The following is a 19,315-nucleotide window of genomic DNA, read 5'->3' as shown; positions in this document are numbered from 1 at the left end:
CATTTTCCCTGTTTCATTGCTTTTTGTAATCTGAGTTGAATCTATTTCTCTCTCTGATGCATCACAAACATCAGGCCTGACATGAAAACCTCCAGATGACAGAAGAATGTCAGAGGGCACTAAGTTTCCTGACTGTCAGCAAACATCTTAGCTGGACAGGGAGGAACATGCAGCCAAACAGATTTGGATTTGATCATGTATAAGATGCATTACATGCAGCCCCGCTCATCTATTTCTTTGCACTATAGAGCTGGGTATCTTTTGAATTTGTTTGAGCGTTTGATTAATATCGTAACAGATTTTCAGTTTTTCTAAAGAAGACAAAGTTCTCAAATCATAAATGTTGTTCAAACATAAGCAGGCATAAAATAACTTTGAGTAAAATAGTCCAATCCAATCTGAAGCTATCCTATCAAAGAACGAAGCAAGATTACGATCAGTGCTCGGCCATTGCTTGGCAAAATGAGATTTTATGAATTCGCCAATACTAAGGACAAAATACAATAAATTACATTTTCCTTAATGTAAATATTGTAGTTGTTTTTGATTATTAAAGTAGTTTCCCCTAAACTTCTGTCCTTCCTTTTCTTGTCAGCAACACAATAATTTCAAGGTAAAAGAGACCTCATATAGTTCCCTTGACATCTTCAGATTGGATGAGATGCAGTGAATGTTTACTTCATGTGCTTTCATAAACGTCAAAATCTATATTGTGAGGGAGGAATTGTCAAACAACTTCCAGGTGGGTTCCTTGTATATGCAACTCTTCCTTCCCTTGCAAATAAAGCATTATATCCGGGTCACGCAACAACAGCCTGTGGCTCAGGTGTTTCCTCTCTGACCGCAGTGAAGGTGGCCAGGAAACTGGCCGGAAACTGGCCCTATGGCCCGTTTCATGACACATATGGTTTATTTTACTCACATCCTCCTTAAACTTCCTCCTTCAGTCCAATGAGCTGCAACAGTGGCTGCAGAATCTATTCTACTGGTCGGGCTGTATTATGGGATAGAGATGTTTACTTTTTTTTATGCTCTTTCAGTTGCCCCACTATCAATTCTTTCAACCTTGATTCAAATATTTCCAGATGTTTTAGTCTCATATTTCTGCGAAATCATTACAAGCTGCAGTGCACAAATCTACTCGTCCTTAATAAACAACGGATCCTAGTTTGAATGAGATTTAGTCCGTCCTGAGAGGCTCACTCATTGGAGGAAATTGGATGGGCAACATAAGCTCTACTCTTCAATGGGGAAATAGCAGAGGGGGGGAAAAAACGTGCTGAGCAACACACACACATACAGCAGGCTGACAGTAGCCAAGCAGCGGCCACCGAGACACGCACACACACGGACCGGGTCTCTGGATGCAGCCACAAGAAGGACCTCATTAACATTTTGGGAGTAAACGCATTTTCGTCATCAGTAGTTGTGTTTTTTTTTTTTTTTTAATTACAGGATTCGAGTCACGAGCCGTGCGCGCATTCCTCAGCAGGATTTGCGCATCTCCAATTGCAGATTGTTTTCTGCTCTCCGCAAGAGCGTTGTTTTAATTCCTCTGCCCAGCAGGAAGCTCTCATAGTCATGCTCGTGCGGCGACTGGCGAAGCTTTTCTTCTGAAATTCTTGCATTTAAAAAAATGGAACAACAGCTCTCCAAACCAGAATGCAAAAACATGGACGCGTGTCTGAGGCGACTAAAGCAAGAACTGGTATGTTCCGTTCTATTTACTGTACTTCTACTATTGCAATCAGCACTGACGGATGTGGTTCTACTTTATAATGTTCATATTGCACATGTAGCATTTTTGTATGTGCAACTTGGCGCCAACAGAAAATATAAATTAATTCCTCATTACAAACACTTTCAAAACAATACAAGATTTGTGGCGCTTTCTTTGCATATTATGTGTCTGGACAGATGTCGCTCATATTCTAGTTGTTTAGCTTCAGTTGGGGGTGCATGCGTTTTTTTGTTTTTTTAATCGCATTAATCTGTGTAAGTTTAAAGCTTTGAGCGCACCAGAGAATGTGTACATATCCTCCTCCTCCTCCTCCTCCTCTCTGTCCACGCATCTGGGACAGATGTTTTTAGCTTAATGAGCACAAGATAGTGTCTCCTCTTCTCTCAAGGAAGACTTAGTCAGATGGATCCTAAAATAAATAGTTTTAAGATTCATAGTATATTTAATCCTGTGTTGCAATGGACTGGAGCTGGGTTGATGAGGGAATAGTCGATTAATCGATCGACAGCATCATCCAGCAACTGTTTTGTGACGATTTGGTGCTTTTAATATCAATTTAAACTGAATATCTTTGGATTTTGGACTGTTGATTGAACGAAACAAGATATTTGAAGATCTCACCTTGAACTCTGGGAAACAGAAATTTTAAACACAGAACAAATAATTGATGAATCTCGAAATAAACAACAGATTAACCAATGAAGAAAATAATAGTCAGCTGCTGGGAATCCTACTGCTGTGAAGTCTTTCTTTCAAGGGAGGGACATTGGCAGTCACAGTGAATTTCATCACATTATAATGCCCTAAATAAATTTGTCAGTCTCCCTTATTTAATATGCTCACATCTCCTGCCCTATAATAAACAAATGTGTTTGATGGTGGCACATTTGGAGTGCAATCTCTTACCCCTGTCCTTGAAATTTGAAAGCAAAATATGGAAGCTGCACCCTCACACCCAAATCATTTGGCAGTGACACACTGTAGACCCATTTTCAAAGGAGCCTTAACTGGCACCGATTTCATTTGGAATCATCTTCAAAGCAGACACAGATTTTTTTCCCCTTCAATCCAGCCACTGGCCCACAGACAAGCCTCGCATGGCTGCGTGTTTTTGCAACATGATCCGCTCTGTGACTTCTGTGAATTCGCTTCTCCAAATTAGCCACACGTCTGTGAAGTGGCACTTGAGATTTTAGGGGTGTAGACGTTGATGCCAGGAGGCCACGCTGTGTTATAGCTGCCATATCGCAGTTTGGTAACATAATGGAAAAAGTGTCGCGCCGTGCCGGGGATCAAACAGGAGAACAGAGAGCAGATGCCGGTTAAAAAGCCGAGGCAGGATCCCCCTGCAAAGGACCATGTGGGATGCAATCTGTTGTTCAGAGAAGCGAGGGGTGTCCATGCCAAGGTTGTCACTTTTCTTTCCACTATGACGGATTTTCATCCAGTGCCCACTTGAGAAGCAGCTCCATCTGCAACGCAGAGTTCGCAAACATCTAACAACCGACTAACACCTGCTGCAGAGTCGAGTGGTTCTTCAGTATCACTTGTGACTAGACACTTGTGACTAGACTACAAGGCACATACACCTTTAATCACAGATAACCATTTTTTGAGACTGAGCTGCAGTGTTTAAGACATTTTCAGTTTCAGGAAGCCATTAAGTTCCATTCATCTCTATAAAATCAGTTAGTAGACTGTTAAAGCAAATTTCAATTGTGTAATCCATCACACTCAACATAAAGTCTCAGTTAATTTAGTCAAAGATACGTCATCTTGATAACTCTGCTGAATTGAAGAATAATTTGACAGCACTACAGTACCCATGCCACAATAACTTTGATAATAATTAATGCAGACGTGATGTTTCAGTGAATTAACTGCTCGATTAAGGCAAGTTTCAACGAGCCTGATGGTCAGACTGAGTTCATAAAAAAATGATGTCCTCATTCTTAAACCCATCTTCAAAACGGGAGCCATTAATAAGCACAATAATAAACCTCTTTGAAACATTGTGTGCAGAGATTCAAAGGTCTGGAAACAGGTTTCAAGAGTCTGCTAATTGATTTATGAAAATGGGAACTCTTGGACACTCGCAGGAACTGGTGCAAAATACATCCTAAGACCTAAAACTGTACAGCATGCATTTTAAAAAAGGTTACCAACTTTGTGAAGTACTCATGATGTAAATAAGGAACTGAAACGCAAAAAAAGAAACCGCTCGTATGGTCCTTTAAATGTTCACCTTGTAGTTTAGTTTACAGTATCTGGAGCATTCTTGAAATGGGAGCATGGCATTCAAAGCCTGTGTGAAAGTCACGTAACTTACAACTGTGAAGAGAGTTCTCCCTGAAACCCTTTATCTCTAAAAGAAGAAGAGTGTCATACGAAAGTGTGAACACTGTGTTAGGGGTCTGGGGGGGGGGGGGGGGGGGGTCAGTCTGTGTGTGGTAGTGTCAGGTCACGCTTGAGCATTTGACCCTTGACCTTACAAGGTCTGGGGCAATTTGTTCTTACTGCTGACCACATACCACATGCCAGTGATGCTAAAACTCAAAGCTGACAGATCAGTTTTTAAGTCAGTTCAAGTGTGTCATCGTTTTTTCGTCTTCGTAACAACTGAAAACAGAGTTTGTCAACAGGCTGTTAGCTCCCATTTGTTTCTATAAAAAGCACTGCAAGGCTCCATAGAAATCCTGAGGATATAATGCTAACAATGAAATATTCTTAAGCTCATGCATGACTCATTATTCACAACACAAAAAAAAAACCATGAGCCCTTCCTGCCTGCTTAAAGTCGAGGATACAAATGCCGACATGTCTTTGAGTCATCTTGTCTAAATGCCGGGTTCACACCTGCATTTCAGACACTAAAGCATAAGTCAAACCTTTTGGTGTCATCACTGCTGGAACAGATTTAATATGCATCATACTCCTTTATCTCTCTCACACCTGAGGCACATTTCAAAAACATAACCGTCAGCTTGGAATTCAACACCAAAGCCAGCAAGCATGAGGTCATGAAATCTGAGAACAAAAAATAGCGCACAGTGTAGTCTGGAAAGCGTGCATGCCTCAAAGTTGCAACGTTCTTTGTTACCTTTAGGGTGTGGGATCAGAGAACTGCACACAAAACAAAGAAGCGTCGTGGTGTAACTTTAAGCTCGTTTGTTTGGTGGCTCCCTCGTGGCTTCTGCACTCCAACCTGCCCTTCCTTCCCCTCAGCTAAAATTGGCCTAGCTCTAAGTGGCAGCTGTGGGGTTTTGCATGGGTGATCATTGTGTTGGAGATGGCTTTTATGAAGCCTGTTTATCATTATGAGACCGTGCGCACATAACCTGCTTCATCATTGTGTTTTTGAAGAAATGAAAGTGGATTTGTTCTCATGGGTATTGCTCTGACTGATGTTTAGGGCAATATTGTGCCCTCTCATGTTCTTCTGTCTTTGGGGCCTTCAAATTACATTTTGTCTCAGGTTATTGCTTTGTTTGGGCCGAATAAAGAATCACCGAATAAAGTTGTTGTGGCGAAAATGTCATCATACAGATGCATATTGACACATACAGCAGATAGTAGAGTGGGTTAATAACAGTTTTTTTTCTTTCTGAATAATCAGCTGCCTGACTTGACAGTGAGTCAAAACAGTAACATTGCATGCTGTAAAACCAAAACGGTGAGATAAAAAGATGCTAAAACGCTCTGTAGAGAGAAGGGAAATTGCAGATGTGGGTGTTAATTCTCTGTGGGTTCATCAATAAATCATATTTCTTTGATCCATTGTTAATTAAAACAATATTAATGAGTGCAGCTTTTTTTGTCTTTTAAAGAGGCCCATTTACTCCCAGTTTATAACAAAGCACCTGCATACAGTACAAACTTCAAAAATTCCAAAATGCTCTTTATTCCACACTGAACAACTGACACATAAGTATACGTTTGAGAACAAAATGCATTCAAACCTATGGAGGCATATTCACTACCAATAAATCACTTGACTCAATGAGCTTTAAAGACTGCATTATAATAACGCCACTCATCATGAAAGCTTTTGATGTTAGACTAAGAGGGGGCCGGATCTGGAGTCTCTACAAAGTGAACGTCACACTGGATGTTACAACTGTGGGCTGGAGAGCTGCACTTTCACTGCCCACACACAAGGTGCTGACGTCAACGGTTGCACCATCAAAGATTTATCTAACAATTATTGCTTCCAGTGAGGATTTTCAGATTTTTTCCAAATATCCTCTGACTGCCAAAGATGATGATACAGACCCTAATCATCCCGTGTCTCCCACGGCACCATCGTTTTTGTGATGTCCTAAATGAGCTGTAGCAGGAAACAAGTTATTAAACCCCCTCCCGTCTCTGAAAAAGGCTATCAGGGAGTCTTTGCTGGGCAGCAGGTCAGAGAAGGAATGATGAATTTGGTTTGAATAGAATCCGTTTTTAAAAAGGGACAGTTCACCTAATTCTCCATGTCCTCTTACCTCTTGCTAACAGTTTGGGTTTTATTTGCCAAGCTTTTAGGATATCCATCTCTGAGATTGTTGATGCTACCCTAATACAACAGGAGGTGAATATAATGAACTTTATGGTGCTCAGAGAGTTGAAGTTATATTCTTAAACAAATGCATGAGCATCATCTCTTTCCAGAAATAGTGTTCCCATTGCGCTGTTTAACCCGCAGCACTCTGTTTTCACAGGATTTATTTTTCTGATACAAAGTAGTTCCAATGAAAACTGTTCACAGACTATCCAACCCTTGAATATTTTCAATATTGAAAGATCACGGACATGTGTCTGACATTTTGTTGACATACAGTGATGCCCACAGCGACTAAAGGGGCTTTGTATGTTCCACAAAGATATTGTATGTCGGCATTTGCACAGACAAAAGGTGCTGTCATTTTTCTTGGGAGCACAGTCTCCAGAGTACCCACCACACTGTTTCTGAAAAGAGTTGTTGCTGATATTTTTAATGTAGACTGTAAGCGCCACCAAACGAATCCCATTTACCTCAGTAGTACTGGGGTGGGGGCAGAAATCCGAGAGACAAATGTCTAAAAACCTGCACTAATAAAACCCCAAATTCTCTGCCAGGCTAGATACCACTAAAGAAAGTGAGAAAATGTTGTTGTTTTTTGTAATTTAGATGAACCAAACCTTGGCATATGTGAGGAATCATTATATGGCGAGACATGCAAGCACAGCATATCCCCATATTAAATATAACCAGCATCACATTCAGATGAAATATATGATGTCTATACTTAACAACCAATTTGTCATGACATCTTACAAGATATATTTGTGACCCGTATTCTTTTGTCGAACATTATTTCACACTTCTTCCTCTCCTGAACATGACCCGGAGGACATTTGGACCAAACAGAGTCACCATGTAACCTATTTCGTCAAAGATTCATTCATTGCCATGTGCACAGTAATTTATGTATTTCAGTGAATGCTCCACAGCTTTATTGCCCTCTTGATCGCAACCTCGGGGCTGTCCACAGCGGCCCGTAGCGTGTCCAGCAGCTCAGTCACAGAGACCCTCTCTGTGCCCCCCGGACAGAGACCCCCCATTCCTGTCCTTGACCCACACAGCCCACCATTCATTTTTAATTAGGGGTGGAGGTGGAGGGAGGGTGGAGTACACTAGCTGCTGGCCAGCTCCTCCTAAACAGGAAGACCTTTTGGGTCTGATAACCTTGGCCTCACTATTTCCTCCCCCAACAGCCAATAACAGATAAACAACAACAGTGAATAGCCCGTATTTCACAGCCAGAATAGAGCGCCGATTTATTTTTGAGTTCTGGTTTGCGTGTTTATTTCTCATCTAACAATACAGTTAACGTATACCAGTGAACACAACATACAAGCACACACATGCATGCCTTATAAAAGACACTGACTTCATTCAAGCGAGGCATGTTTGGACATGTTCGGATGTGGGAGCTCAGTGTGTTTGCACAGCAAATTTATTTTTTCTCTTCATAACTGAAGGAGGTAATATCAAGGGCTGCACTGAAGGCAGAGAGCTCGATCTCAGCAGACAGCACAGGAGGAGCATTGATTTATTTATACTTTGTGGTATTTAATTCACTCGCATGCATATTGAATGGTTTATGAAAGCATCTCCGCGGTATGGACCCTTGACGTGAGAATATAAAATAAAGAATCACCTATCAATTTCCTTTTTTAGATTAAAATGGCCAGAACTTCTTAATAAGCCTCCATTCAAAATTGATTCAAGACTGCCAGCCATTGTTTTTACACTTTGAAGCATTCAGCCTTTAATTGCCAATTATGTCTGGCTGGCTGGCATCGCTGCAGCCAAAGAAGACGTAGTGGTGGGACGTAGGGGGAGAATCTGGACATGCAGTCCGTCTTTCTTTCATTCATTCAGCAGGCTTTCACTCGTTTTGCTTTAAAAAAAATGATCTTTAGAAATACACGCTTGATAGATTAAATGGCTGAAGTAGTTTGGAGGCTTAAGTTCAAAAAGAAGATTTAACTAAACTCAACAAGACTGGGTAATTGATGCCAGTGTTTCTGGGCAGTACAGAAATGTCCTGCAGCCCCAATTTCACCCCAGTTCTCTTATTTAATTAGATTAGACGGACGTTTTTTCTCATTTCCTTTGTATTCTGGGTAAGACCTCAAGGTGCTCGTGTAGGTCCTGTCAGGTCTGCATCCTCTGTGTCTTTGTCCTAATGAGGTCCTGAGCTGATTCACACATTGCAAAAGTGACACATCTCAAGAATTCAACATCCGTGTTTAGACTAGAAACCGCTGCGGGACCCTACTTTCAAGTCACTTTTCTCATTTCCTGAGCAGACGGCAGAATGAAGGTTCAAAAGGCTGACATATTTGGGCCACAAAGTTCAGCCTTGAAATGGCAGCGGTGGAGTGCCTGGAGTTAGTTGGTACGGTAAAGGTGGAATAATAAGGTTTAGTCTACTACTGTTCTTCTGTTGGTTCCGCAGGGCACAATATGAATTATTAATGAAGCCTTAAAATAGAAATGCCAGTAAACAACTCAGTGTGTTTTAAATAACCAAGGGGATACGCCTGCGTTTTGGAGCATAATGGGAACGTTGCATGCGAGTGTAAAATGAAGGTGTTTTTGGTTAGCGTGTGCAAACAGGTGAGGCCCTTTTAGACTGCAGATAATATTTCAAAAAACAGATTTAATGCATTTAAGTGGTCCAGATTTCACCAGCAGCTCAGAGTGTGGTAATCCCTCATCTGATCCCTGCATAAACTTCACTGAAGCCCCATCTCTGCCTCTGAAGATGTAACGACTATACATAATTCCCCACGTCATTTTGTCTTCAGACTTGTTGACCTTTGATGTGGAGGAAAGTAAACCGTAATTATGTGCTTTCTACCAGCCTCTCCCAGGACGCAGCCAATTACAGCTACTGAAGTCAGCCATATGTGGAAGGCACAAAGACAAGAGACAACCCGATTGTGCTAATTACATGTACCTTCGCTGCCTAATTTAGCGATGTAACGGGAAGCTCAGAGGCTTTTGTTCCCAGCATGTGCATTGATAGGCTTATTATCTGATCTCAGAGGCTGTTAACGCCCCCGTGTACCTACTCAGCCATATGTTAGTGATGAGCAGAGCGTTTCAACCCAGAGGTTTAATGTTAATGGTGCAGGGTATTGGATAAGTGTCAACGTACAGACCATGCGAGTATCGATTGACAGAACATCAATTGACAACAATTCTGATGAGCAATTAAGTCATTTATCAAGGACAAATGCCAAACATTCTTTAGTACGAGCTTTTCTCTGCGTTGTATAATTCTTTTGGTTTTAGACCATTCTCTTTCATAAATTAAATGATAATAATCAATGAAATACTCAGTACAATAGTCTAATGATTTATAAAATAATCATATAATTAATACTTATAGTATTAATATAATACATATAAGTGTCACTGTTCTAAAACATTTTGCGAAGTCAAATATTGTAAATCAATTTTAGAGGGCTAAGAGTCAACAGCCTTGCTAGCTGCTCTGTGAGGTTGTACTTTGGCACAGCAGCACTTTGAGCTAAATGCTAACATCAGCATTAGTAAAATACTCACAATGACAATGTTTACATTCTGGCATGATATTAACTATCTCCAACTATCTTTGCATTCCAATACCCATACAACGTTCAAGGTGCAATGTTATGATGAAGCAGCATCTACCAATTGAATGCATACTGCATGCATCAGTACGTAAGGGCAGCGGCAGTATGTACTAAAAGTTTTTTTTTTAAAGTATGCGATTTGGAACTCAGTGTACGTCTATCTTAGTTTAGCGTGTAAGCATGCTAACATTTGCTAATTAGTACTTCACACAAGTAAAGCTGATGTGCATGTCATTAGTTTTGCAGGTTTGTTCACAAATCAACATTGTTGGACAAAATAAACTTTCAACCTGAATTGATTACTAAAGTGGTAATCATTCATTCTCAAGGGGACAAATGTTCTTTCACCAAAAAACAGAAAAGTCAACTTCACAGGTGGACCAGAGCGGGGGACAGGCCAACTAACTGACAAACTGACAATGCCATCCCCCAAGAAAAGTCAACATTTCACCATAGAATTCAATATATTTCAAACATATTAGGAGGCTTACAACAATATTGCACATTTTCTCATGGCTAGATTTGAGTTTTTTAAATCTCAATGAAACCCAAGAATTTGTAATTATCAATTACAGATGTCTGTTTTCCCATAAAAGCATCATTCTGCAACAGTTCCTTCTCTCACAGTGCTTATAAGTTGCTTTGTTTATGATGTCATACTGCCAGTTGTCCTACGCAGCGACTTTTCCCACCCTGGGGGTCGACTGCTCCCTCAAGATTAAGTATCACAGCCTGGTGATGTTACACCCAACCCTCATGTATTCTTATGGTGTCATTCATAATTAAATCCATCAACAGTTTTCTCTTCGACATCTAAACATATGGCGAGGGATCCCTCCCCATCACACACACAACCCCCCTTCTCATCCCTACTCATCCGGCTGACTCTCACCACTCCTCACAGTCTCCCCTTCCCCTCTCACTCCTCTCATTGTCGGTCTGTTTCCGCCTGAGTGCCTCCCCCCCCCCACCGTTTGGGGATTACAGTCTAGACGGGCAATGCTGATTGGCTGCCATGCCCAGCGGTGTCCCCCGATTGGAGAGAGGTACATATAGGGGCCGTCAGACAGATCCGTTTGAAAGGTGAGAGACAGTGGCAGGCTTGTAGAGGTGCAGACTAACAACAGAGAGACAGACAGGGATATCTATACCTCCTGCTTTGTGATAGTTTATAGAAGGTAAGGTGTGGGTTTCAATTCCATAGATTTATATTTTTTCTTGTAGAATGACTCCTGCAAATTCGTGTTTTTTGATTTTTAAGTAGTAATATAAAATAGCTTTTCGTTCTTATGATATAGGACTGTTTTATGTGTAATAATTTGCATTTATGTTTAGTTGACGGTTATCTATGTTGTTGCCGTTTAACCGACAGATCCTGACAAACGAGTTGGTTTATAGGGAAAAGAAGTGTTGATCACAGTTGTCTACAGTAGGTGTTTGGAACCAACCTTTTCCCACAGACTCTGGCACGTTTTTCTAAATTCCTTGCATGCTTCCTCTCATCTTCCCACAGACGTTTTATTTATTTAAAGAAAGGAGGCCTCCCGGCAGATTTACTCTTCCATCAGTTGCTTCGTTTGCCAATGCGAGCATGTTCTTAGAAGAAGATAAACCTGTTGTTAGATCAAGAGAATGATTCAAAGGTCTGGGTCAAATGATTCAAGACTACAAGTAAAGACACAGGTCAGGATGCTGCCTCTGGGCATTCTATCTGCCTTCAGGAGAAGACGGTTAGCCTAGGATCACATGACACAGGCTCTTAAACAGATGAGAGCAGAAAGAGAGAGGAGGAGGATAAAAGCAGAGTGTATTACTGCTGCACGGAAGAAAGTAAGAGTGAAGACAAAGAGCCCAGAGCAAAGAGCAAATATGGATTAAAGTAAGTGGATGGGAAATGGAGAGTATACGATTGAGGGAAAAATGAAAAGCTAGTCTGTTTTACAGCTGTCATGGGTTGGATACTGTCTCGTGCTAAGGCCATATGGGACCATGGCCTGTCGTCCAAAACTAGGTCACATGACCCATAATTAAACAAGGTGCACAGCCTGAAACACACAAGAGAAGAGTCTAACTGACACAGAGACAAATAGCAGGGCTGTAATTGTGATTTTCATTCATGAAGACATGAATTTAATGCTTTTGATACTGCCAGTTGATGGTATGTAATTCGATTTGTGCAGCTGCGGAGATAAATGATGAACAAGAGGGGGGACAGTGACGAAATCTGTCTTTGATGGATGATATGTGTCCTGAAGGAGGCTGAGGAGTCAAAGGAATGAATAGACGACCTCTACAAGGTCTTTAGCTGTTAAACCGAAGTGGACATTTTACATTTTTTTGTCTCTCATCATCTCTATATCTCTTTGTCTCCCTGCAGCTGTGTATGAAAGAAGCCGGAGATGGTCTCCACGCTCAGATGAATTCAATGATGGGAGCCCTCCAGGAACTCAAGCTCCTTCAGGTTCAGACAGCGCTAGAAAACCTCGACATTTCAGGTCGGCCCATTAACCGAGGACTCCCACATCCAGCTCCTCTTGAAGCATCGGCTACAGCGGCTTCCACCTCATTCAAGGATCACGGGTCCTGCTTTAGCCAGACCATGCCCGATGAGCCCAGCCCAAGCCCAACGCAGAGTCCAAGGCCATCTCTGGAGAGCAGAAACGCCTTCAGCCGAGATGACAGGACCTTGTCTCGAAACAGAAGCAGCTTGGGAACCTCGTCTTCTTCAGCATCCAGCCTTGAGAGTGAGAGCGAGGGTAGTGGAAGAAGCGCACGAAGCGTGAGAAGCGAGAATGACCTTGAGTCTATACCCAAGAGGTGGTCAGGGTACTCCGCTCCGCAGGTGGATTTCTACGGACCAATGGTGGGAAACCTTCCACCGGAAACCTACGCTCAGCCACAGGCTCCCCGTCGTGCTCAGGCAGTGGACCTGTCTGGGATCCTGTACAGCCTCTCCAGAGAAGGCCCCTCATTGGACAGTGACTACTCCCAGGACAGCACAGATGACGCCAGCGACTGGACTTCTTCGCTCATGAGTCGCAGCCGCAACCGTCAGCCCTTAGTGCTGGGCGACAACGTCTTCGCCGACCTCGTGGGCAACTGGCTGGATCTGCCCGAGGTGGAGAGGGAGGAGGGGGAAGAAGAGGAGATGAGGAAGAGAAGAGAGGAGAGGATAGCGGACGGAGGGGCGGACAGACCGGACACCCCAGCTCACCCTCTCCGCCTCAGCCGTTCGCAGGAAATCTGCAAGAAGTTCTCGTTAACCACAAACATCTTCAAGAAGTTCCTGCGCAGCGTCCGACCCGACAGGGACAAGCTGCTCAAGGAGAGGCCCGGCTGGATGGCTCCGGAGCTGCCAGAGGGAGACCTCTTCAAAAGGCCAAAGAAAGTGGCGCCCAAAAGTTCAAAAGGCAGCTTCTACCTGCCCTTCTGGGCAAACGGACAGCAGGGCAAAGGCAGGCCGTGTTCTCATCTAGCTGAAGCAGAGAGGAACCACCAGCACCACTTCCCCCAGGTCCACCAGCAGCCATTTGCTGGGATGTATTTAGACAGGAGACAGCCAGAGACTGGTCTGGAGAAAATGCAGCCCTTGTTTGACTACAACACAGCTGTGTGGGTCTGACAGTGAGTCTCGGGCCAACAGACTGCCAGTGATGCCAAACTGAGCAAGTGACAGGTGCTGGTGGGATTTGGGCTTTGCTGGAGGGGGATTGAATGGATGAATGAATGAAAGAGAGGCTTGGATACAGTTATCTTCCAAAAATGAACCAATGAACTTCACACCCACAACGAGATTATCAGGGCAACATTTTGTCTGACAATCCTAAAAACCCAAACCTTGGTTGTTGTGTGCATCTGGGTGGCTGAGTGTGTGCTGGAGTGTCTGAAACAGAGTTAGATCGAGACATTTTTTGAAGACTTATGCTGCAAGTTTTGTATTATTCAACTTTCATCATATGTGTGTGTGTGTGTGTGTGTGTGTGTGTGTGTGTATGTGTGTGTGTGTGTGTGTGTGTATGACTGGGTTCTCTGGATGTCCTACAAGACGGTACTTTAAAACGGACATCTTTCTCAGAATGTCTCCATCATTACAGGTCTTTATAAAATAATCCACTGGCTTTTTCACTGCTATGCTGCAGGACTCTATATCTCACTTATTTGCATCTATGAATAGAAACACCAACTGGTGGATTGCATGGTTACCGTTTTTATAAGCGATGCCTCAAACAGCTGTTACTGAACGCACTGCCACTAAACACTCTCACGCTCACTTTTGTTTCCAACAGGCCTTGGCGCCTTGGAAACTCAGGTTTAACTGAACCCGTCTCATTCACCTTGCTCAGGGAATGAATGTTACACAAGAGTTAACTATGAGACACTTCCGCATTTAAATGAGCTTCAAACACAGTAGAGAAGTCTTGCCTCATCTCTTCTTGCCTGGAAAGACGTAACAGCATTACAGTGCATGTCTAGTTCAAAGATTGCACATAGTAGTGATCAGCAATGTTTGGCTGGTAGTTATGTTAGAAATGCTTGTTTTTCTTCTCTGCCATGCAGACATGGCACATGTTGGGTCAACTGTCAGTCCGCAGAGAGACAACGGGGTAAAGATGGCAGAGCCAACCATGAGTAATGGCTGACTGACTGCCATCTGGTACCGGTCGTTATGTAAAGCTTGTTCGCCACAGCCTTCGAAGGAGATCCAAAACTGGCTTGTTTAATCCCAAAGCTTTGAGCATGAACTGAATTATTACGATGATGTTACATATATATATATATACATATATATATATGAATACATCACAGAGCTGTAACAGTGATGAGACAGTTGAAAGTGGAGGTAAAGACCCGTAATCTCTATCAGACAGGATCAATGTACAGAACATTGTACATATTTATCATCATCCAAACATCAGCAATAAGGAACATTTACTGCTAAATCAAATCGCATGGTTTTCATAATTCTGCACAAATAAAACAGTCGCACAAACATTACAACAAAAAACAACACCACGCATGTATTTTAACAACAAACTGATGAGTTAATCTTACAATATTTATTCTCTTGTATCATAAACAGTTTCAGTGTTTTGTTTCTTTTTACTTCAAGCAGCATCATAACAAGGAAAAACAAACTACAGCTTCCTTCACAAATTGACATAAATATCAGGATTCCCTCAGGATAATAGATGACACTGCCCGCTCAAACTCAAAATCCATTGTTTCTATAGAGGACCACTGTTATGCAAGGACAATCTGATACTCTAACTTCTTACTATTGTAAAAAAAAAAAACAGTTCATTTCACTCTTAAATGGGATCCCAGACCAATCAATTTAGCCAGCAGGGATTAGGCCTTAGGTCTTTTGAGTGTCTTGGCGAGTCGATCCATATGGTGTTGTCTCAGTATTCAGGTCAATACATACTGTACATTCAGACGGTCCAACACACACACAAAGACGTTTCTGCTGAGAAAGTTGTGCTAAGATGAGGCACAGTCTGAGATGTCTCATCATACAGTATGTGTATGTAAATGTTACATTTATTTCTTCCTATTTACAGTCGTCTACGTGTCATTTTCAGCACTGTTGTTGATATTTTTCATCAGGGTTCTGCGAACCTTCAGTAGTGATTCTGTGACATGTGCACTGTAAAACCGTCAGTGACTCTTTGTAAATTAAATCTGTTTTCAGAAAGAAACGTTACTCTGTGTCTTGACTTGTGATTTGTGTATCAAATGGTGACTCTGTTATTGTTAGTTAGTTAGTTGTGTTCGTGCAGAGCTGATACTTTCCTGCAAAGCATGAGACAAACAGCAAGGTTGAATCTTTTTATTTAGATTTCTAGACATAATGTGAAATCGAAAATAGTAAAATTGATTTAAAAAAGAAAAAAGAAAAAAATAAGTAAAACTAGAAAATGCATTTCCTGCTGAAAATGCGTTGGAATGCTGAAAGCTGAAATGAATCTCAAAAACATTGCTGAAAATAGCTATCCAATTTTAAAAAAATTGCAAAAAGCTTAATAATTCAAAAAGTTGAAAGATTACAAATATGAAGTCATATGTAGCTGAAAGTATGAGAAGAAGGCTTTGAAAGTTGAAGAAGTTTAACAGGATTTGAAGATTTTCTCCATAGAGATCCCATTCAAAAGAAAATTGCAAATAGCTTAATATTTCAAAGAATTTAATGATTACAAATATGAAAATTCATATCACCCCTCTCCTGAAAGAGCTGAATATTTTGATATTCGAACGGTTTCTGTGGCTTAAAAAATGTCAACAGTAGTGATATTTGTAGTAGAACTAGACGTTGTAGTTGTAGCAGAAGTATTATTAGTAGTAGAAGTATTACTGGCATTAGAATAAGTACTAGTAGCAGCAGTAGTAGTAATTGTCGCAGTATTAGTAAGAGCATTCATTATTTCAACAAAAAAGCCTAATTTTGAGCGTAACGTTTAAATACAGTTAATCCAAAGGGCTTTTATTTTGAAAGGGTGGGGCTGGGTGGGGGAGAGAGGAGGAGACAGAATCAGAAAGTATGAAACACACATACAGAGGTTATTAAATGACAGGCTTCATCACAAGCATTCCAGTTAGAATTCACTCTGTGGGGCTTTTATTTTGAAATGGGGTGTGGGGGGGGGGGGGGGGGGTGGACTTATAATGTTAGATAAACACAAGAAGGTTATTAAATGTCAGGCTTCATCATAAGCATTTCAGTTAGAATTCATTCTGTGGGGCTTTTATTTTAAAATGGAGTGGGGGGAGGGGAGTCCTGTAAAAAGCTGTAAGACCTGAATGACTGTATGAGAGATACACAGAGAGAGAGAGAGAGAGAGAGAGAGAGAGAGAGAGAGAGAGAGAGAGAGAGAGAGAGAGAGAGGAGCGCGTGTGTGTCTGTGAGTCTGTGTGTTTATCAACATCACTAATGAGCTTAATCAGAAACACCTGTGTCCTTGCAGCCTTTTCATGGAGATTAAACAGGGAAACACCTCTCAAACAAATCCTCAAAACTCCCATAACCGTAGCTCCTATTGCTCCGATATTAATAAATGAGAGGAAGGATGAGTTGAAGAACAGATCCTGTAAAAATGGTGTCTGTAGTGTAACAAATGTGGCTGAACTGGCGATTTAGAAATGGGGTCCCGTGTTCTGTGGAACATGTTTTTGAAGCAAAATTTAACATTGGTCTCTATGGAGCAGAAAGTTGGTTTTCCTCTCAATTACAGGCTTCTGTGTCAAATGTGTAAATCTGTGGGATTCCACAGTCATTTGTCTACGACAAGGACAAGATTAGCTACTTCTACATCCAGAAATGATGCATGAAGAGTGAAGATTGTGGACACAGTGGCAAAAGACAAATGTTTTTTTCACAAGAATCTCAAGCTGCTCTTCACTCTAGCGGTGACATCACGCACTCTAAACTGCGCAATACACACCCATTATAAAGTCAGAAAAGGAGTGAAAAAATCATAAAAGTTAAAATGGGACAGTTCAAAAAGTATAAAAGATATCAAAAAGCTGAATAATGCGGCAATAGATCAGGATTTTCTCAACATTTTAAAGTTTAAATGGTGTCTGTAGCTGAAAGTATGAGGAAGTAGAAGGATTTGAAAGTTGAAGAGGATTTGAACATTTTCTCCATAGAAACCCATTCAAAAAAAAAAATGCAAAAAGCTTAATAATTCATAAAGTTTAAAGGTTAGAAATATGAGTCATAGCACCCCTCTGCTGAAAGAGCTGAACATTTTGATAGTTGAACGGTTTCTGTAGCTTAAAATATGAAGGAGCAGAAGAGTTTCAAAAAGCGTACGGAAGAAATATAAAAATATAAAGAAGTATAAAGAAACAGGATAACAATAGTTGGAATGCTTAACAGCATTCCAACAATTACATTAAAAGTTAAATGTTTTTAACAAACTTCAGTCCTGATCATCACCACCAAATACTCAATATTCATTTTCAAAATGTTAGCCCTTCGAATGCTAGTTTGTTTACACGATGCCACTGTTGCTTTTATGAAAACAGGAAATGTATTTATTTTCTGTAGACTGAATGCTGGGATATGATAAGGATTAGCAACAACGTTGATTTTGATAAATTGCATCAAACACTGCAGTGGAAACAAGAACAATTTGCCCCATAGGGCAAATATGAGAAAATCTACTTATTATAGGAGGCTGAACTTCCAAAATGTAACAAAACAAAACCTCACACCGTGATGGAAAAATGTAAAAGCATAAGCATTATATGTCCTACATATATTACACCTGGACAATTAAACCCACAGTCCTGACTGTAAATTGACAGGAAACAATTATTGCAATGTACAGCAGCAACATGAAGAGAGAAATGGGCAGAACATGCTATAAGCTGCTGGACTATGAAGGTATGTTTGTGTCTTTATTACGCAAACAAAAAAAATGTTTTAAGAGCAAATTTCTCACACTGCAATCAAAAATCAAGTTTGTAAGTTAAAATATATGAACTGAGAATAAATTATTTGTTAGTTTTGCTTATGAAACTAGAATTTTTGACTGCAAATCAAAATCAAAACAAAAACCTTTGCTCTCAGAAAATGATGGATGTAGTGGATATGAGCCAGGTGTTTCTATTGGTGGGTTCACTTGGCTCTTGGTATCTGCTGCCACTGTAAACACTGACGGGAGGTTACTGTGATGAGCGACATGGAGGTCAGTTGACATTATATTGCTGTTTTGTCAAAATCATTTAAAATGTAGCAGCACTTCACTTTATTTTCATGTTGTTAGTGTCGTAGAGCAGTGGTCCCCAACCACCGGGCCGTGGATCATTTGGTACCGGGCCGCACAGAAAGAATAAATATTATATTATTTCCGATTTATTGATTATCACAGTCTGAAAGAAGTTTTATTTTGAAAAATGAATTATTTTGAAAAATGAAGCCCGCAAGCTAGCGAAAATGAGTAAATAACTTTTGGAGAGCTAAGGAGTCAGAAGAAGAGCCTACAACTTCCAAGAAAAAGAAAGCTTCATTTAACAGACAATATCAGGAGTCTAATTAAATATCAGGAGTAATTCTGACGCGCCAAACCCGCTCTGCAGAATATGTGGCGACAAAGGATCCGCTGCTGGAGATTGTAAATGACGGCGGCCTTAATACAAGTAGGTTTGAGACAACAACTCTGCTGGTGTTTTGGATTAAAATCAAGGCTGAATATCCGGAGATCACCACTAAAGCACTGAAAACCCTGCTTCCATTAACAACATCCTCTTTGTGAAGCGAGATGTTCTGCAGTGACGGCAATCAAAACTAAATGACGGAGTAGACTGGACATCAGCAACAGACTTCGGGTGTCATTGTCTCCCGTTACCCCCAGATGGGACCATCTCGTTGCAGAGAAACAAGCTCGGGGCTCCCACTGATTCAGCGTTATTGTG

General features: G+C 41.2%; 1 protein-coding gene across 1 annotated transcript; it reads left to right on the top strand.

Annotated features, from left to right (window-relative positions):
* The first annotated feature begins 1,017 nt into the window (after window positions 1-1,017).
* inka2 (inka box actin regulator 2) lies at window positions 1,018-15,599 on the top strand. Its single transcript, XM_076110822.1, has 2 exons — window positions 1,018-1,708; window positions 12,273-15,599. Exons 1-2 carry the CDS (start codon window positions 1,637-1,639, stop codon window positions 13,515-13,517), a joined length of 1,317 nt encoding a protein of 438 aa, XP_075966937.1. The 5' UTR covers window positions 1,018-1,636; the 3' UTR covers window positions 13,518-15,599.
* Window positions 15,600-19,315: the final 3,716 nt, after the last annotated feature.

This window comes from Anarhichas minor, unplaced genomic scaffold, assembly GCF_050575085.1.
Source record: "Anarhichas minor isolate MPS153535 unplaced genomic scaffold, ASM5057508v1 ptg000043l, whole genome shotgun sequence".
In the NCBI taxonomy this organism is placed as follows: Eukaryota; Metazoa; Chordata; class Actinopteri; order Perciformes; family Anarhichadidae; genus Anarhichas; species Anarhichas minor.
This window is presented reverse-complemented; position numbering and strand designations above follow the sequence as displayed.

Coding starts and splice junctions, on each gene's coding strand:
- inka2 (XM_076110822.1), top strand. CDS start 1,637: ATGGAACAACAGCTCTCCAAACCAGAATGCAAAAACATGGACGCGTGT. Junction 1,709..12,272: donor GGCGACTAAAGCAAGAACTG/GTATGTTCCGTT, acceptor GTCTCCCTGCAG/CTGTGTATGAAAGAAGCCGG.